At 37.3% G+C, this 15,679-nt stretch overlaps 1 protein-coding gene across 1 annotated transcript in view; it reads left to right on the forward strand.

The window, feature by feature from the left end:
- Positions 1-2,653: 2,653 nt before the first annotated feature.
- ITGB1 (integrin, beta 1 (fibronectin receptor, beta polypeptide, antigen CD29 includes MDF2, MSK12)) overlaps positions 2,654-15,679 on the forward strand; it is a 15,536-nt gene continuing 2,510 nt past the window's right edge. Inside the window, exons 1-12 of the mRNA XM_009075249.1 lie at positions 2,654-2,712; positions 3,042-3,127; positions 4,722-4,944; positions 6,961-7,131; positions 7,440-7,678; positions 8,960-9,115; positions 10,059-10,154; positions 10,967-11,056; positions 11,769-11,909; positions 12,036-12,238; positions 13,095-13,333; positions 14,915-15,137. Of these exons, the coding sequence (XP_009073497.1) occupies positions 4,797-4,944; positions 6,961-7,131; positions 7,440-7,678; positions 8,960-9,115; positions 10,059-10,154; positions 10,967-11,056; positions 11,769-11,909; positions 12,036-12,238; positions 13,095-13,333; positions 14,915-15,137 (1,706 nt within the window). The 5' untranslated portion in view covers positions 2,654-2,712; positions 3,042-3,127; positions 4,722-4,796. The remainder of the gene's footprint in view (positions 2,713-3,041; positions 3,128-4,721; positions 4,945-6,960; positions 7,132-7,439; positions 7,679-8,959; positions 9,116-10,058; positions 10,155-10,966; positions 11,057-11,768; positions 11,910-12,035; positions 12,239-13,094; positions 13,334-14,914; positions 15,138-15,679) is intronic.

The following is a 15,679-nucleotide window of genomic DNA, read 5'->3' on the forward strand; positions in this document are numbered from 1 at the left end:
CAGGCTGCTGCAGCCCAGGTTCGGTGACTTGCAGGGCAACGTGTTTGTCACCGCTCTGACCAGGCTGCTGCAGCCCAGGTTTGCAGGCCGAGGATGTGCCTCACTTTGCTTGCAGTCAAGAACTATCAGAACTGAATGCACATTACTTCACTTGAGTTTTTTCAAAACTCAGCAGATGGAAAAGCTGTTAAGCCGTGGAGGTAAAGGAAGCGAGCTAGTGTGCGTCGGAGGGCAGGCGCTTGCTCTGGGAGAGACATTGGCTTAGCCATATATGGAAGAGGACATTTTCCTTGTTAACTTTACAGGGAATCTGTGCCCAGAACTACATTCATCATGCAGATGCATTTCCACTGGAACGTTTCTCTTCCAAATGGTCTTAATCATAGTTTTAGCACTGTGTCACATCTTTGCTGACTTATTTTTATATAGTCTGTGTGGACTTGCTGTGCATCTGCTGTTAGTCTGCCCTAAAAAGGTGAACTGTTTATAATTTTCTCGTTTTGACTAACAGAGAAGAGGGTACTAAACTGATGCCAGCAGCTTAGGTTTCTTTCTTGCTGAAGAACCCACCCCATTCTGGGCTGTACTTACAGCAAAACTGCTTCTCAAGTAATTTGGGGGAAGGAGTTTCCTGAACACAGAATGCACCTACCATAAAGCCAGGAAAGAAGGAACCTGAAAGTTGAGCAACCTGGTAAGGCCTTGCCCTCCTGACTCTTAGTCTGGTAGGTGAGCTCTTACACCATATAACCACTGTCTTTCCCACCCCTTGGTTCAGTCCCCTCATCTGTCTTCCACCTACTCATGTTGGTTTGGTGACAGTTCCGCTCTGATCGAGGTTCGTGGTTGCACAGCCTGAGTTTAGGTGATGCTTACAGAGGGAACTTAAAGACTGTTCCTGGAAGACAGTTCTTGTGAATGAAGGACTGATCACCTCTGCAGCAATGGACAGAGGGAAAGATTTGAGTTAAATGTGTTCAATAAGTCATGTTCCAAAGTTAAGTAAGATACAATTCACAGTTCAGTGTTTTCTTTTTTAAATCAGTGAATCCTTACATGCATATGCATCACACCTAGCAAAGTAATTCCACAACATATCCTCTTAATTCTTCTATGTCTGAACTCCACCACCCTCTCACTGAGCAGCCACTAAAGAGAAGAGTGGGCCAAAATGATTTATCAGAAAAATATGAACAGTCTAATACTGTTGTTGGATACAATTTGCAAGCAAAGGGTTGGCTTCTGTTTGAAACTTTCTCCACCAGATGTTAGAGCAGCCATCCCTTCCCTGCTAGGTCTGGCAGGATGTCCAAACAACTATGAATGACCTTAAATCACTGTGGGAAAACCAAAGCTGAACTGCTGTACTAATTTAAGCATTGCTCACTTTGCTGCTAATTTATATAAAAAGCCAGCATATCTTCTAGAAAGTGACATGTTCATTTTAGATGACTCTGTCAAATCCACTTTTCCTTGGCTACATTACAAGATATTTTTTTATAACAAAAAGGTATTAAGTTGACTATGTCAAATTCACTTTTCCTTGGCTACATTACAAGGTATTTTTTTATAACAAAAAGGTATTAAGAATATTGTTGTTTCCAGGATGACTGGAGGGGCTTTAATTAATAATTACATTTTAGGATGACCAAGGAGATTGGCAACTGCCATCCAAGTTGTCAGAATTTTTATAATGAATAAAACAGAAATGGAATTTAGTACCAGAATTTAAAAGTTGTGATAGCTGACCTGCTGTTAGGAAAAAATGGTCGATTTGAAACCTATTTTAGAACTTAAACCTCTGGAGTACTAAGTGAAGTCTCACAACCAGTTAGGGAAAATGACAAGTCAGTAACCATGAATTGTGGTCTATAAGCATTCAAATCTTGTCTTATAATGCATATAGGTCATATAGTTTGGATCTATGTATTTTTTTCTGCCAGGCTTTCATTAATATTTATAGGACTAATAATACAACATTAGTATTTGTAGAGTGTTTTTTCTTTGATATGGATGGTATCCATTAATTTTCTCTTATTTAAAGAAGGAAAAAAGAGAGTGTGAGTTTATATCAAGGATGCTTTATGGTGCATATTGTGAGAGGAAATCTTCTAGTTTGAAGCACAAAGTGAATAGTTAGGCTGTAAAATGCCCCTTGGAGATTCTGAGGGAAATGCTTTGGAAAGAGCTTTGGTGTTTATTTTAAAAGAGATTTGAATACAGAAGCTCTGTTTCCATCTTGTCTTTCTGTGGCATCTATTTAGAATTCTCTCTGATAACGTTCAGAGCATAAATAATTTTTATAAGATGTTGAAAGACTGGTCTGGGTTCTTCCTCCCAACTAACAGCATCTCCAAATTTCTCATAGCTTGCTGGTTTACCTAGTGTAAGAGTATTTCAAAATAATTTAAGAAGTTGCCCTGTTTGATGTCTTCTACATACAGTATAGCCTGCAAGCATGGTTGTGTTAGAGCAAAACTGTCCAGCTGGTACAACTAAGATAATGTGATTTGCATCTCCTCCGTGTTCCTTGTCTCTTCTGAAACCCAGTGACAAGTCTGCAGTTTCATGCATTTTTTTAAAAATTTTGCTTACTCATTACAATAAATCATACAATTTGTTTTTCTGTTTTTGTGTTTCAGACTAATTTAAAATTGCTCACATGTGCTGGTGTCCTCTGCTGCCTGATATGGAATGGATTTGCTCAGCAAGGTAAGTCACTTGATTGCATTGCAGTAGTTTAATGCTGCTTTTAAACTCTATCTATTTAGCAATTATTTATATAGATAAATATACCCTTGTTAGACAAATGCTAATGGCAATAGGTCAGTCACATCTCATGTTAATAAGCTGGTTGTAGTTAGAACTTAGTTTACAGAGCCAGAAAGACACAAAATGAAATTTTGTTGTTAACACCTGTTTATAAGTGAACCTGGTTGTAGTTAGAACTTGGTTTACAGAGCCAGAATGACACAAAATGAAATTCTATTGTTGTTAACACCTGTTTATAAGTGAAGTGATGGATTTGTGTTCCTTGCTAGGTGGAAGCGACTGCATAAAAGCTAATGCAAAATCATGTGGTGAATGTATACAAGCAGGACCAAACTGTGGTTGGTGTAAAAAACCAGTAAGTGTTGCAAAATTCCTTTATGGTTTGTGTTTTTTTGCCTTGGTTTCAAATTTTAGTAAGTACTTTAACTGTATAGAAATATCTGGTTTCATTAATAGTAGTTTCCTGTAGTTCCTCAATTCGATACTTATTTGTACGTAAAGAATCAGATACTGTGATTTTCCTGTTGTCCTGATTTGAGTATAATTGTTTTCACAATGTGTTTACTTCTCCTTTTCTAAATCTAAAGTGTATACAGACCCTACACACCATCTCATAGCTATTTAAAATGATTCCAACATGGAATCTGTCTGGATATACTTAATTATATTTTTCCACTGATATTGGAGTAAGAGCTAATTTTAGACAGACGTAGGTGGAGTAGGGAAAAAAGCTTATTAAAAGAAAGATGTTCAAATTTTAGGGTTCTGCTGTTGGTAGACTTGAGGGGTAGGAGTCTGGTTTGTGTGGGTGGGTGGTTTGTTTCACTATGAAGCATAAAGCGTACTTTGTTATGTTAGTAAAAATTAAGTTCAGGAAATTACAGAATGTTCAGATAAACCGAAATTATGTGACTTAACCATTATACGCTGAAATATTAAAAGAAAGATGTTCAAATTTTAGGGTTCTGCTGTTGGTAGACTTGAGGGGTAGGAGTCTGGTTTGTGTGGGTGGGTGGTTTGTTTCACTATGAAGCATAAAGCGTACTTTGTTATGTTAGTAAAAATTAAGTTCAGGAAATTACAGAATGTTCAGATAAACCGAAATTATGTGACTTAACCATTATACGCTGAAATATCTAATTCAGGTTAGAAACAGAAGAAAATGTTTTCTGTAGCTCTTCTTTGGTTTGTTATTGAAAACAGAAATTTTCCTGTTTCTTGCTAGGAGATGATAATGTATATTTATTTCCATATAGTACCTACTTACTATCCCCCAAACTTTCAACATTTGATTAAACTGACTAACTTTAAAATTTGGCCTTGAGCTGTCAGATTCCTTGTAGGTCTTAGTCATCAAGAGCTAACAATCTTTAATATATATTTATTTATATGCTTTTTGAGAGGCAGGAGGGTAATCAGAATTATCAAGTTTCTCAACTAGAAGTCTTATTTATTTATGTTTGAGGTTAGAGCTTTTTTTGGGTTTGTTGTTCAGAACAAAGTTGCATATTGGTTTTGCTTATGGATCTTACTTTCAGATTGAATATCCCCAAAATAGGAGTGGTCTGTCTCTGCCCTGCTCTGTCAGCATACAGCCATTTTCTTGTGGAGTATCAAGGTGCATTTGCATAATTTTTAGTTAAAAATGGGAAAAAAAGTTAAAAGGAGGGTAGTTGCTAAGTAGGCTGTACAAGTGGGCTCACATTATTGACAGCTACATGAAGATGAAAGCTTTTTCCACCTGCTGTCACTTTACAGTACCCTATCTAAATGGATGTGCTGCTTCTGAAGGAGGTGACATTGGGCTTTACTTTCTTCTTTCGTCTTACTTGCATCTTAGTTAAGTAGATGCAAACTCCTGTACTAAATAATAGTCACTGATGTATTTAGTATCATTTAATACATTTCAGGACTGTGTGTTTTGATACTCTTTTGCCTGTGTTTTCTAGGACTTTTTGCAGGAAGGAGAACCAACATCTGCCCGGTGTGATGACTTGGCAGCACTAAAGAGTAAAGGCTGTCCTATGACAGAGATAGAAAATCCCAGAGGTAGCCAACAGGTGCTCGAAAATAGAGAAGTAACAAATCGTAAGAAAGGTGCTGCAGAGAAGCTGAAACCAGAAGCCATTACACAGATCCAGCCACAGAAATTAGTACTACAACTAAGAGTCGGTAAGGGCAGTTTCGTTCTAGTTTTGGGATGACTTTTTATCACTACCACATCTGCATTTTTTTATTTGAATGTGTAACCATTTTGTTACAGAAATTACTGTTGTTCAGATAACCTGAATGATAGCAGTGCCATTCAGCTCAGCCCCAGGTGTTTAGATACTCCAAATACCATTTGATTTTTGTGACAGATTAGGTATTATCACTTGTGCCTGAACTTGGGAGAGAATTGATACAATATGGATTGATGCATATATCAGAAAGGTAAAATTGTTTTGTTTTCAGTATTTTGTAGTTGATTTTCTGCAGTGTGGCTTCTTAGAACGAAAGTAGAGGAGTGAGCAAAAATGTAGACGTGTTATGAGAGATTTCCTTTCGCTTGAAGCACTGCTGTTGCCAAAAGCCTGCGTGTATGAGCAGAATGGTTTTGTAGTTATGCAGCAAGGTTTTTGGATTGCTATGTAAAATCCTTTCCAGAGGTTAAAGATTTGGATCCAGGGCTACAGTAAGGAAAACAAAGCAGTTCTATACCATTTCTAGACCCTAAAGATAACTTTGTCTCATTCGTATGAGGGAGGAGGAGGAGGAAACAGGGCTAGTGGCTGATACAGTTCTTGAACACAATGGAGATTGTCCTTAGGGAGAGTTCAGCAGACATGTTGAACAGCTGCCTTGTATTTCCCTGGAATAAGAACCTGTATTCAGGATCAGCTGCTTGGTAGTGGTTACCTTAATAAATGGAAGATGATGTGAAGCAGCTTAGCATGATGAGGAGAGGAAAGTAATTAAGTTGTTTTGCAGTTTTGGTATTGCCCTTTATTTCTAATCTGAACTTTTTCACTTCAAACCAAATTACTGTTCCTCTGTTGACACAGAATTTTCTTCATCAGAACATAGGAGGGACTTGGGCAACCAGAATCTATGTACTCAAAAGGTTGTTGCTCTGTTTATAATCACTTCCCTTGCTCTTAGTTCTTTGATGAGGGACTGTGTGCTTGCAGAGGGGCATACTTGTTTTCTGTTCAGGCTCTTTTAAATAGTAGCTAAGGAAAATCTGAACAGGTTTTGGTGATTGGCTTTTTGTTAGGGTTTTTGTTTGGTTTGGGGGGCTGGGGTTTTTTGTGTGTGTGTGTGTGTAGTGAAAACCATGCTGCATAGCTGTGTGATCCATATGCTATTCGCTCTGCCTATCTAAGGTTTGCTCAGTTTACTAATATTGCTCATGTTACGCAAATGTTTCCTAATTATTAAGGAGACTTAAGCAGCAGAAATATCACCATTTAATTTCAGTGACTGAGGGGAGCTGGGGGGCCGAGGAAACTTGTAATTCTATTCCTTGTTTCATATATAAGAGGAAAAGAATACGTTTCCATTTTCCAGGGAAGGAGATGTCTGGTATATGTGTATAATTCTGTGCTGTCTTTCAGCATCAGAATGAGACCAAATGCTTCTGTTGGCAAAACACAGGGTCTGGGCTTACAATCACAACAAATAGTAACTTGCTATTCTCTCACTGCCATTTTTGTGTTCTCACCCTGTATTTGATGCAAAGTAACTTGTAATTTTCCATCTAGAACCAATTTTCCTTGTATAAACCTATTTAAACAATGTGGATTTTTTTAAACTAAACCCTGATAATTTTTGGATTAATCTTGTATGAAAATAGGTGTTCAAAATTTGTGCTATGGGATCTTACAGGAACCTTGTTAAAATGATTACAAATATGAAGATTTGACATTGCAGCAACTTGGCTTGGTTTTTGGTGGGCTAATATTTTCTATGGAGAGATAAAATGCTGTGGAAATATGAAGTTGAACATGGGAAAGAAACACTTCTTAACATTTTTTTTCATTGTAATTTGATGTTAAGCATTTCAGTTAACAGGAGGAAAAAATCACTCACCTATAGTTCAAAACCTCCATAAGTATTTCCAAGCCTTTCCTTAGCAAAGGATTTTTGTTGCCAGTTCAGTTATGGAATTTGTAATGGTTTCTATTTGTTGTTTAATCTCTGAACCAGGGGAACCTCAGACATTTTCATTAAAATTTAAGAGAGCTGAAGACTACCCCATTGACCTTTATTATCTTATGGACCTCTCCTATTCTATGAAAGATGATTTAGAGAATGTGAAAAGTCTTGGAACAGCTCTGATGGTAGAAATGGAAAAAATAACTTCAGACTTTCGAATTGGTAAGAAAGATTCGCCTATTCTAAAAATATAATAATTAAAACCCCCAAGTTTCCTTCCTGATGTTTTTCACATGATTGTATATGAAGAGAAATTTGTTTTTCAACTTAGCAGTATTATGGCAGATGTTCCAATACACAGAACCTGTTGAAGAACATCAGAGCACTTGGTTTTGGTGGAGAGAGAGGAACATGAAGTATAAGCATTATTTCTGATGTCAGTTCATCTATAATGCATTTGAATTCTGTTGTTTCATAATATAAATGAGACTTGCATTCTTCAACTTAGAGTTTTTATTGTTCTTTCTTAGGCTTTGGCTCTTTTGTGGAGAAAACTGTGATGCCATATATAAGTACAACACCAGCCAAACTCAGGAATCCTTGTACAGGTGACCAAAACTGTACAAGTCCATTTAGCTATAAAAATGTGCTCAGCCTTACCAGCGAAGGAAAGAAATTCAATGAACTTGTAGGCAAACAGCACATTTCAGGGAATTTAGATTCTCCTGAAGGTGGATTTGATGCAATAATGCAGGTTGCAGTTTGTGGGGTAAGTGTGTATTAGTATATTTTCCTGCTCTATTAGATGAAATTGTTTGAATACAGCCTTAGTGTTTCATGGTGGCTGATGTTTCTGCATGTTGTCTCATGTGAGTGGGACAGGGTAGACTAGGCAGGCTGCATGGATATGTGCTTTTGGCTTTTGTAGAGAGCTCTAGTGAGTAAATGAAACTGGGAAATGTCAAAGTGCCAAACAGGTCATGTTCAAAGCAGACAGATAAGTTCCAAAGACAAAATTTTAGAAGTTTGCTGTAGAAGAAAAGTCAAGTTCTCCTTAGAAGTGTATGAACCCCTGAATAAGCAGCTATTCTCAAATTATTTCAGAGATGCTTCTTACAGTTGTTGTTGCAGAAATTTTGGGAATTTTAACTTCTTCTAATTTCTCAGACAGAAGTAGGTAGTAAACTGGTTTTGTGTTAATTTTTGAAGACATGAGGATTCTTCAATGTTTCTGTAGTCTTGACAGACTATTCTATGCACCTGTACAAAATGTGTTCCCAAAGAAACAATAGCCAAGTTTATTGCTTTGTTACCTTATTATTTTTGCTGTTGATCAATGGATGCAGGACTTTCTGAAACAATCTGGAGTCTTATTTTAAAAGTGCAGTGTTAATTGTAAGTCTTCTAGGGGTTTTTTTTTGTGAGAACTGGTATTTATATGACACTTTTATATGGTTTTATTGCCTTAAATTAGCCAGGGCTTGAGCTCCATGGAAGAATTTGAAAAGAAATAGGAAAGGGCATAGAAATAGGCCCTGCAGCTCTGGGTCAGGATGCTTATGGAACAGTTCTCTGGCAAGCACTGTGCTGGGTACAGATCTGCATTAGGTTGGCAAAGGCTGATGATTGTTCAGAGCCTAATGCTGGGCAGTTTAGGACTGCAGCAGTGCTCTGCACATCAGTGTCCCCTGTACTCAGACTGTCTGCCTGTGGTATAGCAGTGCACTTGGCATTCAAGAGTGGGACTGATGTGCCTGGTTTCTAAAACCCTATCACTCTTCAGATGCTCTAGTGAGCACTGAGCAAGGTATATCACAAAAATAATGTTTCTTGCCTTGGACAAAAACCCTGCAGCAGCTGGTTTGGAGCAGACATTTCATTAAATGCAAGAGCTTCCAAGGATGGTGTGACTTATATGTTTTCCTGGGTGGCACTTTTACAGTATGTCTTCTCTTAAGTCTGTCTACTTTTTCATGCATTTCTCAAGCGTTGGTCCCCAATGCTATTAAATAAATTGGTGCAAAATACAAAAATCTGTGTTTTTCCTAAGGATCAAATTGGCTGGAGGAACGTGACAAGGCTATTGGTGTTTTCCACGGATGCTGGATTTCACTTCGCAGGAGATGGTAAACTTGGTGGAATTGTTTTACCAAATGATGGGAAATGTCATCTGGAAAATAATGTGTACACAATGAGCCACTATTATGTAAGTCTTTACATCTTCTTTTAAGGAAATTAATATTTTGTGATGCTTAAGTGCAAAAACACTAGATTATCTGGTGTAGTTTCAGACTTCTACATCTTATGAACTTTTACCCATTTACCTCTGTATTACATCATGTGACTTCTGTTTAACTAAAGCAAATGTGCAAAAATTAATCCAGTCTTAACTGGAAAGTTTCAAGAAATGAGGACTTTCACGCTATGATTTGTGTTGTTGGATTTTTCCCTATTTTATAACTTGGTAGTCCTACATGTCCAATGGAAAACCATGGCAGCTGTCCCATTATTTCATCATTTTACTGGTCTTTGTGTTCGAAGTAGTTTACTACTGTAAAAAGTACTGTAAAATAGCTCCTTGTCCAGCTTTTTTAAGACTGATTGAAATCTTATGATGCCAAGTTTATGGTAAAAATATGGTTAACATTGCCTTCATGATGGATAGATTAGGCAAAAGGTGGAAAGAGAAGCATTTACTGGATGAGGTAAACACAATGAGCTTTACAAAGGTTGTGTGTTCAGATATTCCTAACTTAAAGTAAATATTGTTCAATAAAAACATGAAGTTAGTTCAGGTTTATTTCATCTTTTCTTTATGAAACAGTGCCAAAGGTAATGGTTTTCAGGGAGATAAACTGTATGGAATACTACCAAAGGTAATTTTGTGAGAACACTGAGATTAAGGAATTAACTTGAAGACTGTATATGGCAGGTTATGCAATAGGTGTCACTTCACACTGACAGTATCTTCATGAGGCTTATGTTTATTTTCAGAGGTTGTTTTGCTTTAGAACTGTGACATAACCTGGCTAGTTAGGAGTCTTACATATGTTACTAAAGATGACCTGTATTTTTGGTGTCAGTCTTTCTGATTATTTTCTAGCAACATGTCCCAAATTTTAATTGCATTTTATGCTTTATTTTTATAGGATTATCCCTCTATTGCTCATCTGGTACAGAAACTTAGTGAGAACAATATTCAAACAATCTTCGCTGTTACCGAAGAGTTTCAGCCAGTCTATAAGGTAAAGAAATTGTTCTAAAGTCATTAAAATTTCTTTATTTGAAATGAAAATAATTGTGGAAGTAAGTAATATTTTGCTACTCACATGTTTTATTATTAAGCCTTTTTTAACTTGTTTAAGTCAAAACTGACTGTGTGTGTAATTTCCAGGGAGAAAGTGCCACTTCTCCTTGCCACTCTTTATAGGTAGGAGGGAGTGGAGACCACATTTGCAGTGCTAATTTTTGTGAACATTTTTTCAGCCAAATAGCTGACTGGTGGGTGTGGACACTGAATAAAGAGACACACTTATGAAACAACATATTTTGTCCCTTATGATCTATTTATATTCCTGATGTTTAAAATTAACTAAACTGCTGGATGTGATTGTGCAATAGGAAATGACCGTGTAAAGGAGATGCATATTTTTCTTTGTTTTAACCTAACAAGGTGGTATTTTGGGGTTTTTTCCTAAACTGTATTCAAATTGTAAGGTTTTTTTTCTTTTTTTGTTGGAAAAAGATAACTGTCTAATTTGCTGTAAGTGTGGTGGAAGAGATATTGTATGTGGTCAAATTGTACAAGAGGAGATCTTAGTATTCTGTTACCAAATCTAGCATGAAAATGCAAAGGAGAAGAAAAGGGTGTTTGTTTATAACCTCAGAACTCATGATGATCACTGGCAACACTGTAGCTTTGCTTTTTGGAAGTACTTGATCTTGACTAGTTAATCCACTAAAGCATTATATCCCCATGAAGGTACTTATAGTATAAATTATACTTTGTTTGTTAGTAAGACTGTAATCTTCTTTCTGCTTTTATAAACACTGAAAGGAACTGAAAAATCTGATACCAAAATCAGCAGTGGGAACATTGTCTTCAAACTCCAGCAATGTGATTCAGCTGATCATTGATGCATACAATGTAAGTTCAGATTTTATTCAAGTTGTATTAATTTTTCTTGCTCCTAAGTTATTATGCGCTTTTCAAGTACAGACTCCAAGGTGGATTAGTTACTAAACTACACCTTAAATATACCCTATTGCAGTAAAACCACATTAGGCATTCAGACACTATGGCAATAAGAATTTAGTTGACTAGAAAGATATACTCTTGAAGCCATTTAAAATGACATTACAAAGAAAAATATCATCCATGTTTTTCCTTTCAAAAAATAAAATCCACAACCAAAGCCCACACTATTTCTTCAGGATCTTCACTTCTTTCCTCCTTCCAAGGAGAAGCAAAAAGAGCCATTTTGCAACCTCTTGATCCCAAAAGGAAGCATGTACATCAGCCTCAGGGACTTGTGGGTTTGGTCCCAAAATACTCTCTTCATTGCTGTGTTGTGTACGTGAACCTCATTTCTCCTTTGGAGTACGTGGGGTGAACAAGTGTCTCTAACGTTGGCCAAAACCTGCCATGACCTGTAGAACAAGGTTCAGCCATGAGAAGGGAGCAGCATGGTGTGACTATGGGCAGCCCTGCACTAGTGTTTCTTGGCACATTGGAATTTACATAATTCCATTGTGCCTGTGGGATTGGTGCTTAGACTGTGCACAGTTGTGTAATGTCCTTTCTTCAGCAAAATGCTTATGCAGCTCAATTTGAAGTTAGCGATTAACTGTTGTTTTAGTCCCTTTCTTCAGAGGTTATCCTGGAAAATGGTAAACTACCAAAAGGAGTGACAATCAGTTATAAGTCTTTCTGCAAGAACGGAGTGAATGAAACACAAGAAGATGGAAGGAAATGTTCTAACATTTCAATCGGAGATGAGGTAACTTACAGTATATGTTCTGCTACTTAGATAGAAAATTTGTTAAGTGTCCAACAGTATTTCTTTTTAATAATACAGACAGAACTCCTTTTAGTAATGTGGCACTCCATTTATTCTTCTTTGCAGGTTAGATTTGAGATTAATATAACAGCTACTGAATGTCCAAAGAAAGAACAAAATGAAACAATTAAAATTAAACCACTGGGATTCACTGAAGAGGTAGAAATTTATCTCCAGTTCATCTGTGAATGTGAGTGTCAAGGTGAAGGAGAACCTAATAGTCCAATCTGCCATGATGGAAATGGAACATTTGAATGTGGTGCATGCAGGTAAATACATACATGGGGGTTTTATTTTTGCAAAAGAAAAATATGAGCTAAACCTTTGCTTCCTTAATTAGGGTTTACTTGGGTTTACTAAATTTTTGAGTGAAAGGACAAGAATCCATTGTTTCATTCTGCAGTCAGCTTTAGATGTTCCTTTTAAATGAGAACAGATTTTCCCATGTTTGTATACAAACAATTCTTATACTTGGTATCACTGTCACTGGTGTCCCCATGGTTTCACATGGCCCAGAACAGACCTGTGGGTAAGCACAGCCTTTTGTTTTTGTAAGGGTAGCAGTTTCCCAACAAACTGTTGTCTCTGTTGGACACCTCGTAACAGTTTGTCAGTCACTGATGGGAACAAGAGCAACCTCCATTTGTCCATCGATATTTTAACCTTGATAGTGAGAAGTGCTGATCCCCAAAGATCTCGGCTCAGCAGCTCTGAAGATCATTTACTCTCCCACTTAATTGCTGTTCATAGGAAGTCTTTTCATTGCAGTATGACAGCAGCTACAGTGAGCAGTCACTGTCACTTAAAATATAATTATTGCTCTGTGACGTGGGAGAGGGATTAATACTGGTTATGTGACAGTTTAGTTAAAGGTGCCAACATGTAGTTTCTCACCCAGAATATCAGGTGAGATAATCAGCATAAGAGCAACTGAGTCCAGTTTGCTTCAGTATCTTCAAGAATAAATATATAGATGTCAACTGGAAACCTCATTTGAAGTTTAACTTGGGATATCCCTTGAGAGAATAGTCACTTTTACTCCTGTTCATTGTGCTATTTTTGCAGCCTTGTTGTTGTATGACTTTTAATTAGGGTTACATTTTCAGTCATGTTTTTACCTTGCAGGTGTAATGAAGGACGTATTGGAAGACTGTGTGAATGTAGTACAGATGAAGTCAATAGTGAGGATATGGATGCTTACTGCAGGAGAGAGAACAGCACAGAAATATGCAGTAACAATGGAGAATGCATTTGTGGACAGTGTGTATGCAAGAAAAGAGAGAACACCAATGAAGTGTATTCTGGCAAATACTGTGAATGTGATAACTTCAACTGTGATCGATCTAATGGTTTGATATGTGGAGGTGAGAAACCACTTCAGTTTTCTGCAGGCAAAGCTGGTCAGCAGTTCACAAGTTGTCATCTCTACCCAGTAGAGTAGGAATATTTAGTTACTTAGATACTTTTGATACTCTGATCTTTAGATCAGAGCCACATGGTAACACATGAGAATATACACAGGTTTAGGGATTGTGAACACTTGTCTGCTAATAAAACAGCTTTCTGAACAGATAGTGTGTTGTACACATTTCACCTTCCTTGAACCACAGCTCCAAGAAGGATGTAAGGTGAACTGACTTCTGCTGTTTATTACAGAATTACCCTCAGGTAATACAGTAAAGAATAATGAGAACTGTCCTGAGATTATAATTGTATACTGGCTTAGTGTAACCTCTGCATCCATAGAAAGAGAGAATAACCTCAGCCTACTTGTAATAGTGAGTGCTTGACTTGGTACTTGACAGGATACCAGTGAGATGCTTGAGACTGTTCTGAAAGGTAAGTGAAGATTAGAACGTGCAATCCAGAAGATAAAGATCCAGAAAAACACCTTAAGCACTTCAGACAAGAATTTGATGACAGCTAATTCCTGAAATCAAAAACAATTTTATAAATCACTCAGTAGTCAGTGTCTAAATTGTTTTCCTGCATATATCTTTGTCCTGTAACTTCCCTAAGCTGCTTTGCACAAGGAAATACCTAGTAGAAGTGTAACTACTACCTCTGTTTTGTCTGTGATACAAAAATAAAACAGAGGAGCCACTAAGCTGTAGCTGAATAATGAGAATACCTCATCTGTCTGATTTGCTCAGAATATGCTTATTGCTCACCAGCTCCACAAAGGATAGTGGTGGTGGTTTTCCAAAATACATGGTAACAGATAAGTATTGACTGAAACACTTTGTTCTCAGTGGAGAAGGAGGAGTGTAGCCAAAGGTCTTTCCACACTTTTTTTCTCAGTGGAGGAGAAGGAATGTAGCCAAAGGTCTTTCCATGTCATCCAGGTCATCTCTCTGGAGATACAGGTACCTTGTTTCCTGTGTAGGGAGTGTTAAGGAGCATGAAGTAGGGTTGGGTGTGTGAGGCATAGCAGCTCATCTGTGGTGTTCTGTGGAGCCCAAGATGTTTCATTTTTTTTGTGTGTTTTGAAGTCTGTTAGTGCATTCCTCATCTTTTTAGGGCTTACTTTATACATTTGTGTAGTGATAGATACGAAGGCAGGAGCAATCTGTATAAATACAAAATTGTGAACTGAAGCAGTGCTGCAATGCTCTCCAGCCTGTGATGGTCATCACATTATGCTATTCTTGAGTAGCTTTCCCTGGTCTTGTTATTTTGTTTATAAAAAAGAAATCCACATGTAGGAGAATGGGAAAAGGGGAGAAATACCCACAAATAGTTTTTCAAGGAGCTAATACTTATTCTGTACCTTCATTAATAATAATTAATTCATTAGAGTCTTCATTATCACTCCACCAGGGTTTCTTTTTGTTTTGTCTGTCCTGACATGGTGAATATTTATTTTGGTTTTTTTCTGTTTCTTGCTGTCACAAATTCTGTGTTTTATATTTTGCATTTCACTGAAATATCTTTTCAATGCACAGGAAATGGTATCTGCAAATGCAGAGTGTGTGAGTGTTTCCCCAACTACACTGGCAGTGCCTGTGACTGTTCCTTGGATACTGCACCATGTATGGCAAGTAATGGGCAGATTTGCAATGGAAGAGGAACCTGTGAATGTGGCACCTGTAATTGTACAGATCCCAAGTTCCAAGGCCCCACGTGTGAAATGTGTCAGACTTGCCTCGGTGTCTGTGCAGAGCACAAGTATGTACCTAGAAAACCAAGTCCTAACTTCTCTGCGTTTGAGTTTGTGATATTTATATGTGAGAATTTTTAAAACAAAGCCTTTGATAGTTAAAACTTCAGCTAAGCTTTTTGCTTAAAACTTTTATTTTGCAATACTGTTGAAAAATACTAACCCAACAGTCAAAAACTGAACCTAGACCTGTGTGGGCTGGTGAAATTTGCATCCCTCCCTTTGGAAATCCAAGTTTTTAGAAACCAAGCATTTTCTGCATTAAAACAGTGAAGTAACTGTAGGATTAGTGTCTGGGCTAATTCTTCTGCAGCTGACTTTGTGCTGAGAAAAAACCTTTGTCTTTTAAGTATAAAAATGCTGCTCAGTCTTTTTTTTCAATGAGTTATTCAGAGTGATACCCAAGGTAAAGCTTGTCACTCAGTTTGTTCTTTTTAACCTGTCTGTGTCTCAGATACTGTTTCACTGCCTTCTCTGAGAGTATTCATTTTCCAGGTAGAGGTGTTGAAAAAGTTTGGAGCTTTTTTTCTGTCTTTGTGGGTCATCCAGG

Source organism: Acanthisitta chloris, unplaced genomic scaffold (assembly GCF_000695815.1).
Source record: "Acanthisitta chloris isolate BGI_N310 unplaced genomic scaffold, ASM69581v1 scaffold7295, whole genome shotgun sequence".
Classification (NCBI taxonomy): Eukaryota; Metazoa; Chordata; class Aves; order Passeriformes; family Acanthisittidae; genus Acanthisitta; species Acanthisitta chloris.